At 34.6% G+C, this 14,113-nt stretch overlaps 1 protein-coding gene and 1 pseudogene across 1 annotated transcript; both read left to right on the forward strand.

The window, feature by feature from the left end:
- Positions 1-575: 575 nt before the first annotated feature.
- LOC116122685 (3-ketoacyl-CoA synthase 15-like) lies at positions 576-2,414 on the forward strand. Its single transcript, XM_031408519.1, has 3 exons — positions 576-1,038; positions 1,216-1,800; positions 1,875-2,414. The coding sequence occupies exons 1-3, from the start codon at positions 640-642 to the stop codon at positions 2,412-2,414; spliced, it is 1,524 nt and encodes a 507-aa protein (XP_031264379.1). The 5' UTR covers positions 576-639.
- A 10,302-nt stretch (positions 2,415-12,716) lies between these two features.
- On the forward strand, positions 12,717-13,868 carry LOC116122617 (annotated as a pseudogene).
- Positions 13,869-14,113: the final 245 nt, after the last annotated feature.

Consider the following 14,113-nt stretch of genomic DNA (forward strand, 5'->3'; position numbering starts at 1 on the left):
TATCAGTCTCTCTTTATTTTATCTAATGTAGTTTTGACATGTAAATGATAGCATATCACTTAGGATGAGACTTTTGTGATATGTTTTGGGAAAATTAGCATTACTCATTACTTGTTTTACTCATTTGAATATATTTTAGGGTTTTGCAGTAAAATAATTCCAAACTAAAAACCAATGAGCAACGATTCATGATAGATTACCCCAAAAAATACTTAATTTCCTCTCCCTCGTTAGTTATATATATAACTGATACGAGAATTTCACGTCAGTATATATGACACGTACGGATTGATGATTGATTTAGTTATATATAAGAGATTTTTTTTTTGTTTTCATGTATTACACATGTGCATGTGGTTTACTTGAAGTACCAGCACAAAACACACAACTTCTCTTGTGCCACAAACCTGCTGTTCCATGCCTTCATGCACAAAATCCCTCCTTTCTGTTACCTTCTTCAATGCTGTCCTTCACGTAACCACATGCATTATTGTATTATTTTCCTCTACGGCTCTCCTAAATATATATATATCTCCATTACTTGTCATCCTCTTCAGTCTCTTCTTGTTAACCTTATTAAATCATGTGAATTAATTTATACATTAATTTGCATCATACATTTTTCTTGTTCGATCTAATATGGAAGCAGCAAGAGAGCAGGAGATAATTTCCGCTGAGATTGTGAATAAGGGCATTGAAGATTCGGGTCCATATGCCGGCTCTTTGAATTTCTCCGTTAGGGTTCGCCATGGCCTCCCTAATTTATTGAGTTCTGTTAACTTAAAATACGTGAAGCTCGGTTATGGCTATCTCCTTTCTCATGGCTTTTACCTCTTAACTGCACCTCTTCTCATTCTGATCCTCAGTGGTGGAATCGCCAAGCTCGCCTGGAATGATTTCTGCCCCAAATATGACCTCACTCTTGCTCTTTTTATAATCGGATTACTCTCCTTCGTTATTTATCTTTATCTTCATTTAATTGCTCGCTCAATTTATTTAGTCGATTTCGCTTGTTATCGTCCACCAAATCAACTCAAGGTAATCCCTCGCTTTATATATGTATGTACGTATATATGTATCTTCATTTAATCCTTCTCTCTCTCTCTCTCTCTCTCTCTCTCTCTCTCTGTGTGTGTGTGTATATATGTGTATATATATTGTAGGTTTTTTTATTTTATTTGTATTGTAACATATTCGTGCGAAATGTTTACATAGATTTCAAAGGAAGAATTCATGGTGCTAGCAAGAAAATCAGGCAATTTTAACGAGGCTGCCCTGGAATTTAAGCAACAAGTTATGAAAAATTCCGGCATTGGCGATGAGACTTACCTGCCTAGAACGGTTTTTCGCCCCGGTTACAAACCAAATTTAAAGGATGGTCGAGAGGAGGCGGCAATGGTATTTTTTGGAGCGATTGATGACCTTCTTGCGGCCACCAAAATCCGGCCAAAGGACATCAAAATCCTCGTCGTTAACTGCGGAGTTTTGAACACTACCCCATCACTTTCATCAATGATAATAAATCATTACAAACTCAAGCACAATATTAACAACTTCAATCTCGGTGGCATGGGCTGTGCAGCTGGAATTATCGCCATCGATTTAGCCAGAGACTTATTGATCGCTTATCCGGGCTCGTACGCGCTTGTAGTTAGCACAGAAGTTGTGAGCCATACATGGTACAATGGCAATGACCCCGACATGCTTCTCCCTAACTGCTTCTTTCGAATGGGCGCTGCTGCACTGTTGCTCTCAAGCTGCCGCCTCGACCGCTGGCGCTCCAAGTACCAACTCAAACAGGTACCAAAACAAACTTTGAGTTCAGAACTTGAACAACAAAATTTTGTTCCCGAATTATTTTATATATCTTGCAGCTGGTTCGAACGCACAAAGGCATGGATAACAGAAGCTTCAAGGCAATATATTTAAAGGAAGATGCAGAAGGGAGGCAAGGGCTATCAGTGAGCAAGGAAGTGATAGAGGAGGGAGGCCATGCCCTGAAGGCGAACATCACAACTCTCGGCCCTCTAGTTTTGCCTTTCTCCGAGCAGTTTCATTTCTTCAAAAACTTGCTCTTCAGGAAGAAGACGAAGCCATATATACCTGACTACAAGCTGGCGTTTGAGCACATATGCATACTGGGGACGAGCAAGAAAGTGTTGGATGAAATTCAGAAGAACTTGGAGCTTACGCAAGAGTACATGGAGGCTTCAAGGAAGACATTGGAGAGATTTGGGAACACGTCGAGCAGTAGTGTGTGGTATGAACTGGCTTATTTGGAGGCAAACAAAAGGATGAAGAGAGGTGACAGAGTTTGGCAAATTGCATACGGATCAGGATTCAAGTGTAATAGCGTTGTGTGGAAGGCTCTCAGAAATGTTGAGAGGCCTAAGCAGAGCCCATGGTTTGACTGATTATGGTTTCTGCATGAAGGGGTAAAGCAAATTAAAGAAGAAGAGTTGAAAATTGATTCATATGTAGCAATTGTCTGAAAAAATTCTGCCTAATAATAACAGAATTTAACTTACATTTAGAAATTAATTTGAATAGTCCATCAGGATATATCTATTAAGCGAGAATAATTTATTTAATTAGAGTTTGATTAGAGTAATTTAAATTTTGACATAAAGGGAGACACTAATTATTAACTATGGATTTATTGTAATTTAATAGAAGTTTAAGGTAGTATATTTTCGAGTCACTTGTTATTAAACTACATTAGATTGATGGTTGGAAATCAAATACTTAAAAGTAGAAATATTGTATGAGGTGAAATAGCGTTACCCTTCTTAATCATTACATTGCTTGGACTAATGACTATAAACTAGGGTCATAATATTTCAATCATATATTGTAACCTTTTGATAAAGTAATCAATAGATTATATAATGAAACAAATTAAACAACATAATCCATTTAATTCAATCATTTTAGATCCATTAATTGAGAGTTGGGGGCAGAGGAAAAAATGTAGGAACATTTAAGGGTTCGTAAATTAATTTTAAACTAAACAAACTAAGGGTTAATGCCATTTACACCTTTTAAAACTTCGGAAATTAAACTTAGCCTCCACAAAGTTGAACAAATTATTGTTCATGAAAGAGAAACCATGAAGAACTCATTTGAACAGTGCTAAAATTGACTAAAATAGAGCCAAAAGTTGAGCTTATGGTTATATAATTTCACTTAATTGCAACATACATACAGCTAGACTAAAGCTCGTCTACTTAACTAATTTTCTAATACTTGAAGCTGTCAGATCGATTATATGCTACCAAACACGTCTCTAACAGCTAAGTTTCCAGTTTTGGAGTTTCAAATTGAAAAAAAAAAAGTCATGGTGGGCTCTGATAACATTGCAGCTTTAGACAGGACATTTTTTTTTTCCAGCCACTAGCTGTAGGACTCATTGGGAAACTGGAAGTTTTCTCAGAAGTTTGGTTTTGTTAAGTGGGCTTGAAGATTTCAGTGTTATTACCATTTGGTTGATCTGAACCTTGCTTAAAACAATGTCATTGTGGCTTTGTGAGAAAACCAAATGAAACTGCACCTATGACTCAAAATTTACTTGCAAGCTATATGACATAGATTTCTAAAAGTCCGCAAAAAATATGTTACTTATTTCCTATAGGCCTCTCCATTAAGATATTTAATCAAAAAGTTTTTTTACGCATTCAACTTTTAACAAAAATAGAATAAATTAAGAAGTTTTACCCAATTCCAAGTCATTAACTTGAACATTATACATATGTATAAGTATAATGAAAATGAAATAAGAATGCAAATTCATACAGAAAAGCTTTGGAAACAAATTGTAAAGATGAGAACCAAGTGAGTTAGCAATTTTTGCAAATTCAACATTAAGCTTCCATTGATTTCTATATATCATAACTGATGTTTTATGGCCAGTTCCCAGCTGAAGCCCTAAGTAGCTGAGGTAGTTGCCTAGCGCCCATTTTATAAGAGGCCACAAGAGCCAAGATTTTATTTAAAAGAAAAATATGAAAGTGTTATGTAATTTAATGGTTACATAAATTAAACCTCTTCTAAAAGGTAAATAAATAATTTATCACTTAAATATTTTCCTTTTCTAATACTCAAATTCTATTTACATTATTACAATAAAATTTTGAATGTTATCATCTAATTTCGTATATGAAAACAAATTCCACTAAATTTTACGAGAAGAATCATGGACCACCATCTTATAATTCTACTAATTAATGATATTTTTTGAATGGTCAATATATAACACTAATCCTTTCCCTTGGCTAAATATTTTGAGATTCCAAATAGGAAGTTAGTTAGCAGTTTACAATTTACACTCAACAAAATCATGATTATACTACTAGAAACAGAAAATAATCTGGTTGGAGAGTACCATAAAAGGATGTGAACTTTTTCTTAATATTGATTTTATTTTCTATGTTAAAAAATAGTTCTCAGATTTACCATTGATCAGTTGAAGCTTCTTCATTTTATCATTTCTAGAGTTCTCCACGAATCATGATTATTTATTGAGCTTAAGCTTAACGAAATGTACATAGTACAGCTACATCTAAACTTTGGCAATCTGATATCTTTAAGAACGGAAGCACTGCGTTTGGAACTTGTATAACAACATCTTGGAATTGCAGCGGTAACCACGGGAAGCCTTGGACTCTGCCCCCTTGCAATTGCCACTTATCTAATTGATGAAGATGAAGATGACAAAACCTCTGCTTTTCTTCCCGATTCTGAAAGTTTTCTCAACAACTCTATGATTCATATACCTAACACCCTTATCTGTTCAATCCCATATCCATCTCCACACACTTTACACCTATCAACAAAATCTATCGTCAATAATACAACAATATGGCATGTTTAGTAATTCCTTTAAAGAATTCAAATCCCATATAATTAAAGCATTGATAATACAAATATACCGAGAGGGATGAGAGTTATTATGTTATTGGGTAACGGTACATCTAATGACTATTGGATCACTCTAAACGGGTTATTGCTCTTTGATCGTTCGAATCAAAAAGTTTTTTGTTTCGTCGACGCAAATCCGACAGTGTCAAGAATCTATAAACATTTCGACAACAGTCACGTCGGAAGTCAATACAATTGTCCCAACGCGAAGCGAGTCGGAAAATATGTCGTATTCCACCTTTTACGTACCTGTAATCTTGCACAAGGCTTTACGCACGGCTTTCTCGCAGTCCTTGCAGTGCAGGTGTCCTTTAGCTCCACCACCTGTACATGTATATACTTGTAGAATGGAATGTGGCCAAAACAAATTGGTTGGAAAGAATTAGGATACAAGAAGAGCATGAGATAACTTAGAGAGGAGAACTAACAAATCTGGAAGTTGTTATATATTATAATGGTTAAAAGTGGGGAAAGAAGAAGGACAAAATGATGAAAGGTTGGCAGCAACAGTAAGTGCGTGAAATGATTGATTTGTTTTGTGAATTTCATTATAGCTTATAATTGTATAGAACATGCCACGGCCAATCTGCAGCTCACAAAGTACAATTACTGAAATCCCTCAAGTCTTTTTTTTGTAACTTGACTCTTTTTTGTAAGAGTAGTTTTTCTAAAATATATTCCAAAAATTTCATCATAGTGATGTGTTATCTGTAGACTAATATTAACCGACAAAATTTTTAACTTTTTGTCTATTCGTAATTGATTGATAATAAGTTCTGTCTCTTCAATATAGGTTATGCTATTAATGCAAATTAATCAATTGTGAATGCAACGTTTATGAGAAGCGTTTAACTATCTTTATTCATCTAATATAGTTTGACATGTAAATGATAGCATATCACTTAGGATCAGACTTTTGTGATATGTTTTTGGGAAAATTAGCATTACTCATTACTTGTTTACTCATTGAATGCATTTTAGGGTTTTGCAGTAAAATAATTCCAAACTAAAAACAATGAGCAACGATTCATGATAGATTACCCCAAAAAATACTTATTTCCTCTCCCTCGTTAGTTATATATATAACTGATACGAGAATTTCACGTCAATATAAGACACGTACGGATTGATGATTGATTTAGTTATATATAAGAGATTTTTTTTTTGTTTTCATGTATTACACATGTGCATGTGGTTTACTTGAAGTACAGCACAAAACACACAACTTCTCTTGTGCCACAAACCTGCTGTCCATGCTTCATGCACAAAACCCCTCCTTTCTGTTACCTTCTTCAATGCTGTCCTTCACGTAACCACATGCATTATTGTATTATTTTCCTCTACGGCTCTCCTAAATATATATATATCTCCATTACTTGTCATCCTCTTCAGTCTCTTCTTGTTAACCTTATAAATCCAAAACAATAATAAATAATATATGTACAATTAGAAACAAAGAAACTCAAGTAAACTTATACTTTCAATCAACTTGTGTCAACTATTTTTCCATATCTTCATGTTCTTCACTCCCCAACATTTCATCTTCAAGAGTTGAACCTAATTTTACAAAAAAAAAAAAAGAGATTAAGATATTAATACTAAAAACAAAATAAATAAAATTCATATAATTAGAAATAAAGAAACTCAAGAAAACTTATACCTTGAATATTAGCCCAAATCCAATTTTGGGTACACATTAAAGTCTCCAATGTTGTAGGGAAAAGCCTACTACGATATGGACTAAAAAATTTATCACCAGTACCAATCGTTGACTCATATGCAACTGTAAAAACATGAATCGCTAATATATCTCTAGCGATTTGAGACAATAAATGATATTTACCTTTATTTATCTTCTACCATCCCAAATTATCAAACTCCTTAATCTTTAGTACGGTACTCTCTTCTAAACAATGATCTAGCTTAGAATTAACTTGGCGGGAATCATTTTGAACTACAAACGCTTCAAATTCATCAAAGAACAGAGGATCAACCATGGGACTCAAAGTTGATGTAGAACTGGAAATGCCAATGGAAGAATCACAACAGTGAGAAGAGTTTCTTTAATGTAGCATTTGTTTTATTGTATTTCACCAAGTCACGACAAAGATCCAAAATTCTTTTCTTATGAGAATATGCCTCATCCACATAGATTTTGTTGAAATAAAAATAAACCAAGAACATCTTGTACTTATGATCTATGATAATCGTCACAGCCAACACTCAATGAATAACAATCTAATATGTTGCGGGGATTTAACTGAATGCTAGTAAATCCTAAATTTCTATGAAAGCGAAAATAAATTGAACAAATAATCAACCACACACACAAACGCACTATTTAGAGTAGTCCACTCTCCATACGAAAACTACATCTATTTTATCATTGTAGAATTTCATTATGAAGAAGAAGAAGAAAAACTACAAGAGTCTCTTACAAACCTCACAAATTAACTCTCTTTGGTGTCTCTTATTCTCTAATTGTGGTTTTGCCTTTTATTCTATTCGATTGCCCAACTATATGATTTAACCTCTTTTTACCTAATTTGTTGGATATTTAGTGCTAGAAAACACCAATGTCAATTTATGAAACATATTCAACTTCTCACACATTTCCTTTGCCAACTCCCACTCACTTTCCTCAGGGAAACAAGTATACTGTGATTCATGCTTTTCCAAACGAACAAAAACTTCTTTATACAACAAAGTATTGAGCATCAAATAGGTTGAATTCCACCTAGTTCTACTATCAAGCACTAATTTCTATGTGTACTTCACATTTACTTGTTGAGCTATTTCCTCAAATTTCTCTCTTCTTCTTGGTGTAGCAATCCAATAAGTGACACTACCTCTATTTTTGTATGCTATCTCCCATTATTTCTAACCCATCTTTTACTTTCAGATTCAATGTATAAACATAGCATCGCATGCGATATAAATTTCCACCCCAAGATCAATGGGCTAGAAGAATTATTTTTTGTTATTCAACAACATGGTAATCATGGAATCATTATCAACTGTTAAAGTAGACAATTTTCCATCAATATTCCAATCCAACAAACACTATTCTAAAACACGGTAAGTGTCTCAGCTGTATCTGGGCAAGGCATGTATACAAACTTTTTTAATATAAAGAAACAAATAATACATAATCAAAAGAATGTGTCAATAAATAGCAGAGTTATTCAAGAAAACAATAAAATTAAGCGTAAGATATGGTACCTCATGATCCGACTGTGTAATGTTCATTGTTATCAATCCAATGAGCCGTAATAACCATACATCTTTCTTTTTTATAGCTAGCAGTCCACATATCAGTTGTAATAGCAACTCTACTTCCACTAGTAAGCAATAAGCCAATAAGTACGTTGTCTTAACGTTTTCCATTTGATATGTCTTGAAAATTTCTTTCTTGAGTGTGTTTCTATTCATCGGAGAAAACAAAGGTTATGCACTCTTCATGAATCTTCGAAAACCCACAAACTCATCAAGGATAGTGGAGGCTCATGTAACACAATCATCTTTGCAAGTTTTTCCCTCAGATCATTTTGATCAAAAGTTACTTCATACACCTTTTGCGTAGATGACCCTTCATACATCATTTTTTCCAATGAATATGAATAATCTAAGATCTCATCAATCTCATTAATGAGTTTCGCCTAAAGCTCTTTGAACTTCTGTTTTCAAAACAAAAATATAGAGTTTCTTAATTGAAAAGTATAGGAAACAACCTGTTGAGTGGGTTACGAATGAGCCAAAACTTGCACCGGCCAACGATGCAATGCCAACTCGGACCATAAACTTTATCAAACTACTTCATGTAGAGTCATATTTTCAATCATACATTTTCTATGATGGCTAACAACTCCTGGAAGTTTAGTATCGAATTTATTGGGCATATGAATTGCATTTTAATTATTTTTCATGAAAGAGAAACCATGAAGAACTCATTGTGAACAGTGCTAAAATTGACTAAAATAGAGCAAAAAGTTGAGCTTATGGTTATATAATTTCACTTAATTGCAACATACATACAGCTAGCCTAAAGCTCGTCTACTTTAACTAATTTTCTAATACTTGAAGCTGTCAGATCGATTATTATGCTACCAAAACACGTCTCTAACAGCTTAAGCTTTCCATGTTTTGGAGTTTTCAAATGAAAAAAAAAAAGTCATGGTGGGCTTGATAAACATTGCAGCTTTAGACAGGACATTTTTTTTTTCCAGCCACTAGCTGTAGGACTCATTGGGAAACTGGAAGTTTTTCAGAAGTTTGGTTTTGTTAAGTGGGCTTGAAGATTTCAGTGTTATTACCATTTGGTTGATCTGAACCTTGCTTAAAACAATGTCACTTGTGGCTTTGTGAGAAAACCAAATGAAATCTGCACCTATGACTCAAAATTTACTTGCAAGCTATATGACATAGATTTCTAAAAGTCCGCAAAAAATATGTTACTTATTTCCTTATAGGCCATCTCCATTAAGATATTAATCAAAACAGTTTTTTTACGCATTAACTTTTAACAAAAATAGAATAAATTAAGAAGTTTTACCCAATTCCAAGTCATTAACTTGAACATTATACATATGTATAAGTATAATGAAAATGAAAATAAGAATGCAAATTCATACAGAAAGCTTTGGAAACAAATTGTAAAGATGAGAACCAAGTGAGTTGCAATTTTTGCAAATTCAACATAAGCTTCCATTGATTTCTATATATCATAACTGATGTTTTATGGCCAGTTCCCAGCTGAAGCCCTAAGTAGCTGAGGTAGTTGCCTAGCGCCCATTTTATAAGAGGCCACAAGAGCCAAGATTTTATTTAAAAGAAAAATATGAAAGTGTTATGTAATTTAATGGTTACATAAATTAAACCTCTTCTAAAAGGTAATATTTAAATAATTTATCACTTAAATATTTTCCTTATTCTAATACTCAATTCTATTTACATTATTACAAATAAAATTTTGAATGTTATCATCTAATTCTCGTATATGAAAACAAATTCCACTAAATTTTACGAGAAGAATCATGGACCACCATCTTATAATTCTACTAATTAATGATATTTTTTGAATGGTCAATATATAACACTAATCCTTTCCCTTGGCTAAATATTTTGAGATTCCAAATAGGAAGTTAGTTAGCAGTTTACAATTTACACTCAACAAAACATGATTATACTACTAGAAACAGAAAATAATCTGGTTGGAGAGTACCATAAAAGGATGTGAACTTTTTCTTAATATTATTTTATTTTCTATGTTAAAAAATAGTTCTCAGATTTACCATTGATCAGTTGAAGCTTCTTCATTTTATCATTTCTAGAGTTCTCCACGAATCATGATTATTTATTGAGCTTAAGCTTAACGAAATGTACATAGTACAGCTTACATCTAAACTTTGGCAATCTTGATATCTTATAAGAACGGAAGCACTGCGTTTGGAACTTGTATAACAACATCTTGGAATTGCAGCGGTAACCACGGGAAGCTTGGACTCTGCCCCCCTTGCAATTGCCAACTTATCTAATTGATGAAGATGAAGATGACAAAACCTCTGCTTTTCTTCCCGATTCTGAAAGTTTTCTCAACAACTCTATGATTCATATACCTAACACCCTTATCTGTTCAATCCCATATCCATCTCCACACACTTTACACCTATCAACAAAATCTATCGTCAATAATACAACAATATGGCATGTTTAGTAATTCCTTTAAAGAATTCAAATCCCATATAATTAAAGCATTGATAATACAAATATACCGAGAGGGATGAGAGTTATTATGTTATTGGGTAACGGTACATCATAATGACTATTGGATCACTCTAAACGGGTTATTGCTCTTTGATCGTTCGAATCAAAAAGTTTTTTGTTTCGTCGACGCAAATCCGACAGTGTCAAGAATCTATAAACATTTCGACAACAGTCACGTCGGAAGTCAATACAATTGTCCCAACGCGAAGCGAGTCGGAAAATATGTCGTATTCCACCTTTTACGTACCTGTAATCTTGCACAAGGCTTTACGCACGGCTTTCTCGCAGTCCTTGCAGTGCAGGTGTCCTTTAGCTCCACCACCTGTACATGTATATACTTGTAGAATGGAATGTGGCCAAAACAAATTGGTTGGAAAGAATTAGGATACAAGAAGAGCATGAGATAACTTAGAGAGGAGAACTAACAAATCTGGAAGTTGTTATATATATATAATGGTTAAAAGTGGGGAAAGAAGAAGGACAAAATGATGAGAAGGTTGGCAGCAACAGTAAGTGCGTGAAATGATTGATTTGTTTTGTGAATTTCATTATAGCTTATAATTGTATAGTAACATGCTCACGGCCAATCTGCAGCTCACAAATACAACATTACTGAAATCCCCTCAAGTCTTTTTTTTGTAACTTGACTCTTTTTTGTAAGAGTAGTTTTTCTAAAATATATTCCAAAAATTTCATCATAAGTGATGTGTTATCTGTAGACTAATATTAACCGACAAAATTTTTAACTTTCTTGTCTATTCGTAATTGATTATAATAAGTTCTGTCTCTTCAATATAGGTTTGTCTAATTAATGCAAATTAATCAATTGTGAACTGCAACGTTTATGAGAAGCGTTTAATCTATCTTTATTCATCTAATATAGTTGACATGTAAATGATAGCATATCACTTAGGATCAGACTTTGTGATAGTTTTTGGGAAAATTAGCATACTCATTACTTGTTTACTCATTGAATGCATTTTAGGGTTTTGCAGTAAAATAATTCCAAACTAAAAACAATGAGCAACGATTCATGATAGATTACCCCAAAAAATACTTATTTCCTCTCCCTCGTTAGTTATATATATAACTGATACGAGAATTTCACGTCAATATATACGACACGTACGGATTGATGATTGATTTAGTTATATATAAGAGATTTTTTTTTTGTTTTCATGTATTACACATGTGCATGTGGTTTACTTGAAGTACAGCACAAAACACACAACTTCTCTTGTGCCACAAACCTGCTGTTCCATGCCTTCATGCACAAAACCCCTCCTTTCTGTTACCTTCTTCAATGCTGTCCTTCACGTAACCACATGCATTATTGTATTATTTTCCTTACGGCTCTCCTAAATATATATATATCTCCATTACTTGTCATCCTCTTCAGTCTCTTCTTGTTAACCTTATTAAATCGTGAATTAATTTATACATTAATTTGCATCATACATTTTTCTTGTTCGATCTAATATGGAAGCAGCAAGAGAGGGAGATAATTTCCGCTGAGATTGTGAATAAGGGCATTGAAGTTCGGGTCCATATGCCGGCTCTTTGAATTTCTCCGTTAGGGTTCGCCATGGCCTCCCTAATTTATTGAGTTCTGTTAACTAAAATACGTGAAGCTCGGTTATGGCTATCTCCTTTCTCATGGCTTTTACCTCTTAACTGCACCTTTCTCATTCTGATCCTCATGGTGGAATCGCCAAGCTCGCTGGAATGATTTCTGCCCCAAATATGACCTCACTCTTGCTCTTTTATATACGGATTACTCTCCTTCGTTATTTATCTTTATCTTATTTAATCGCTCGCTCAATTTATCTAGTCGATTTCGTTGTTATCGTCACCAAATCAACTCAAGGTAATCCCTCGCTTTATATATGTATGTACGTATATATTCTTCATTTAATCTTCTCTCTCTCTCTCTTCTCTCTCTGTGTATATATGTGTATATATATGTAGGTTTTTTTATTTTATTTGTATTGTAACATATTCGTGCGAAATGTTTACATAGATTTCAAAGGAAGATCATGGTGCTAGCAAGAAAATCAGGCAATTTTAACGAGGCTGCCCTGGAATTTAAGCAACAAGTTGAAAAATTCCGGCATTGGCGATGAGACTTACCTGCCTAGAACGGTTTTTCGCCCGGTTACAAACCAAATTTAAAGGATGGTCGAGAGGAGGGCGGCAATGGTATTTTTGGAGCGATGATGACCTTCTTGCGGCCACCAAAATCCGGCCAAAGGACATCAAAATCCTCGTCGTTAACTGCGGAGTTTTGAACACTACCCCATCACTTTCATCAATGAAATAAATCATTACAAACTCAAGCACAATATTAACAACTTCAATCTCGGTGGCATGGGCTGTGCAGCTGGAATTATCGCCATCGATTAGCAGAGACTTATTGATCGCTTATCGGGCTCGTACGCGCTTGTAGTTAGCACAGAAGTTGTGAGCCATACATGGTACAATGGCAATGACCCCGACATGCTTTCCCTAACGCTTCTTTCGATGGGCGCTCTGCACTGTTGCTCTCAAGCTGCCGCTCGACCGTGGCGCTCCAAGTACCAACTCAAACAGGTACCAAAACAAACTTGAGTTCAGAACGAACAACAAAATTTTGTTCCCGAATTATTTATATATCTTGCAGCGGTTCGAACGCACAAAGGCATGGATAACAGAAGCTTCAAGGCAAACATTTAAAGGAAGATGCAGAAGGGAGGCAAGGGCTATCAGTGAGCAAGGAAGTGATAGAGGAGGGAGGCCATGCCCTGAAGGCGAACATCACAACTCTCGGCCCCCTAGTTTTGCCTTTCTCCGAGCAGTTTCATTTCTTCAAAAACTTGCTCTTCAGGAAAGACGAGAAGCCATATATACGACTACAAGCTGGCGTTTGAGCACATATGCCTACTGGGGACGAGCAAGAAAGTGTTGGATGAAATTCAGAAGAACTTGGAGCTTACGCAAGAGTACCTGGAGGCTTCAAGGAAGACATTGGAGCGATTTGGGAACACGTCGAGCAGTAGTTGTTGGTAGAACGGCTATTTGGAGGCAAACAAAAGGATGAAGAGAGGTGACGAGTTTGGCAAATTGCATACGGATCAGGATTCAAGTGTAATAGCGTTGTGTGGAAGGCTCTCGAAATGTTGAGAGGCAAGCAGAGCCCATGGTTTGACTGATTATGGTTTCTGCATGAAGGGGTAAAGCAAATAAAGAAGAAGAGTTGAAAATTGATTCGTATGTAGCAATTGTCTGAAAAAATTCTGCCTAATAATAACAGAATTTAACTTACATTTAGAAATTAATTGAATAGTCCATCAGGATATATCTATTAAGCGAGAATAATTTATTTATTAGAGTTTGATTAGAGTAATTTAAATTTTGACATAAAGGGAGACACTAATTATTAACTAGGATTTATTGT

Source organism: Pistacia vera, unplaced genomic scaffold, assembly GCF_008641045.1.
Source record: "Pistacia vera cultivar Batoury unplaced genomic scaffold, PisVer_v2 Contig136, whole genome shotgun sequence".
In the NCBI taxonomy this organism is placed as follows: Eukaryota; Viridiplantae; Streptophyta; class Magnoliopsida; order Sapindales; family Anacardiaceae; genus Pistacia; species Pistacia vera.

Coding starts and splice junctions, on each gene's coding strand:
- LOC116122685 (XM_031408519.1), top strand. CDS start 640: ATGGAAGCAGCAAGAGAGCAGGAGATAATTTCCGCTGAGATTGTGAAT. Junction 1,039..1,215: donor GTCCACCAAATCAACTCAAG/GTAATCCCTCGC, acceptor ATGTTTACATAG/ATTTCAAAGGAAGAATTCAT. Junction 1,801..1,874: donor CCAAGTACCAACTCAAACAG/GTACCAAAACAA, acceptor TATATCTTGCAG/CTGGTTCGAACGCACAAAGG.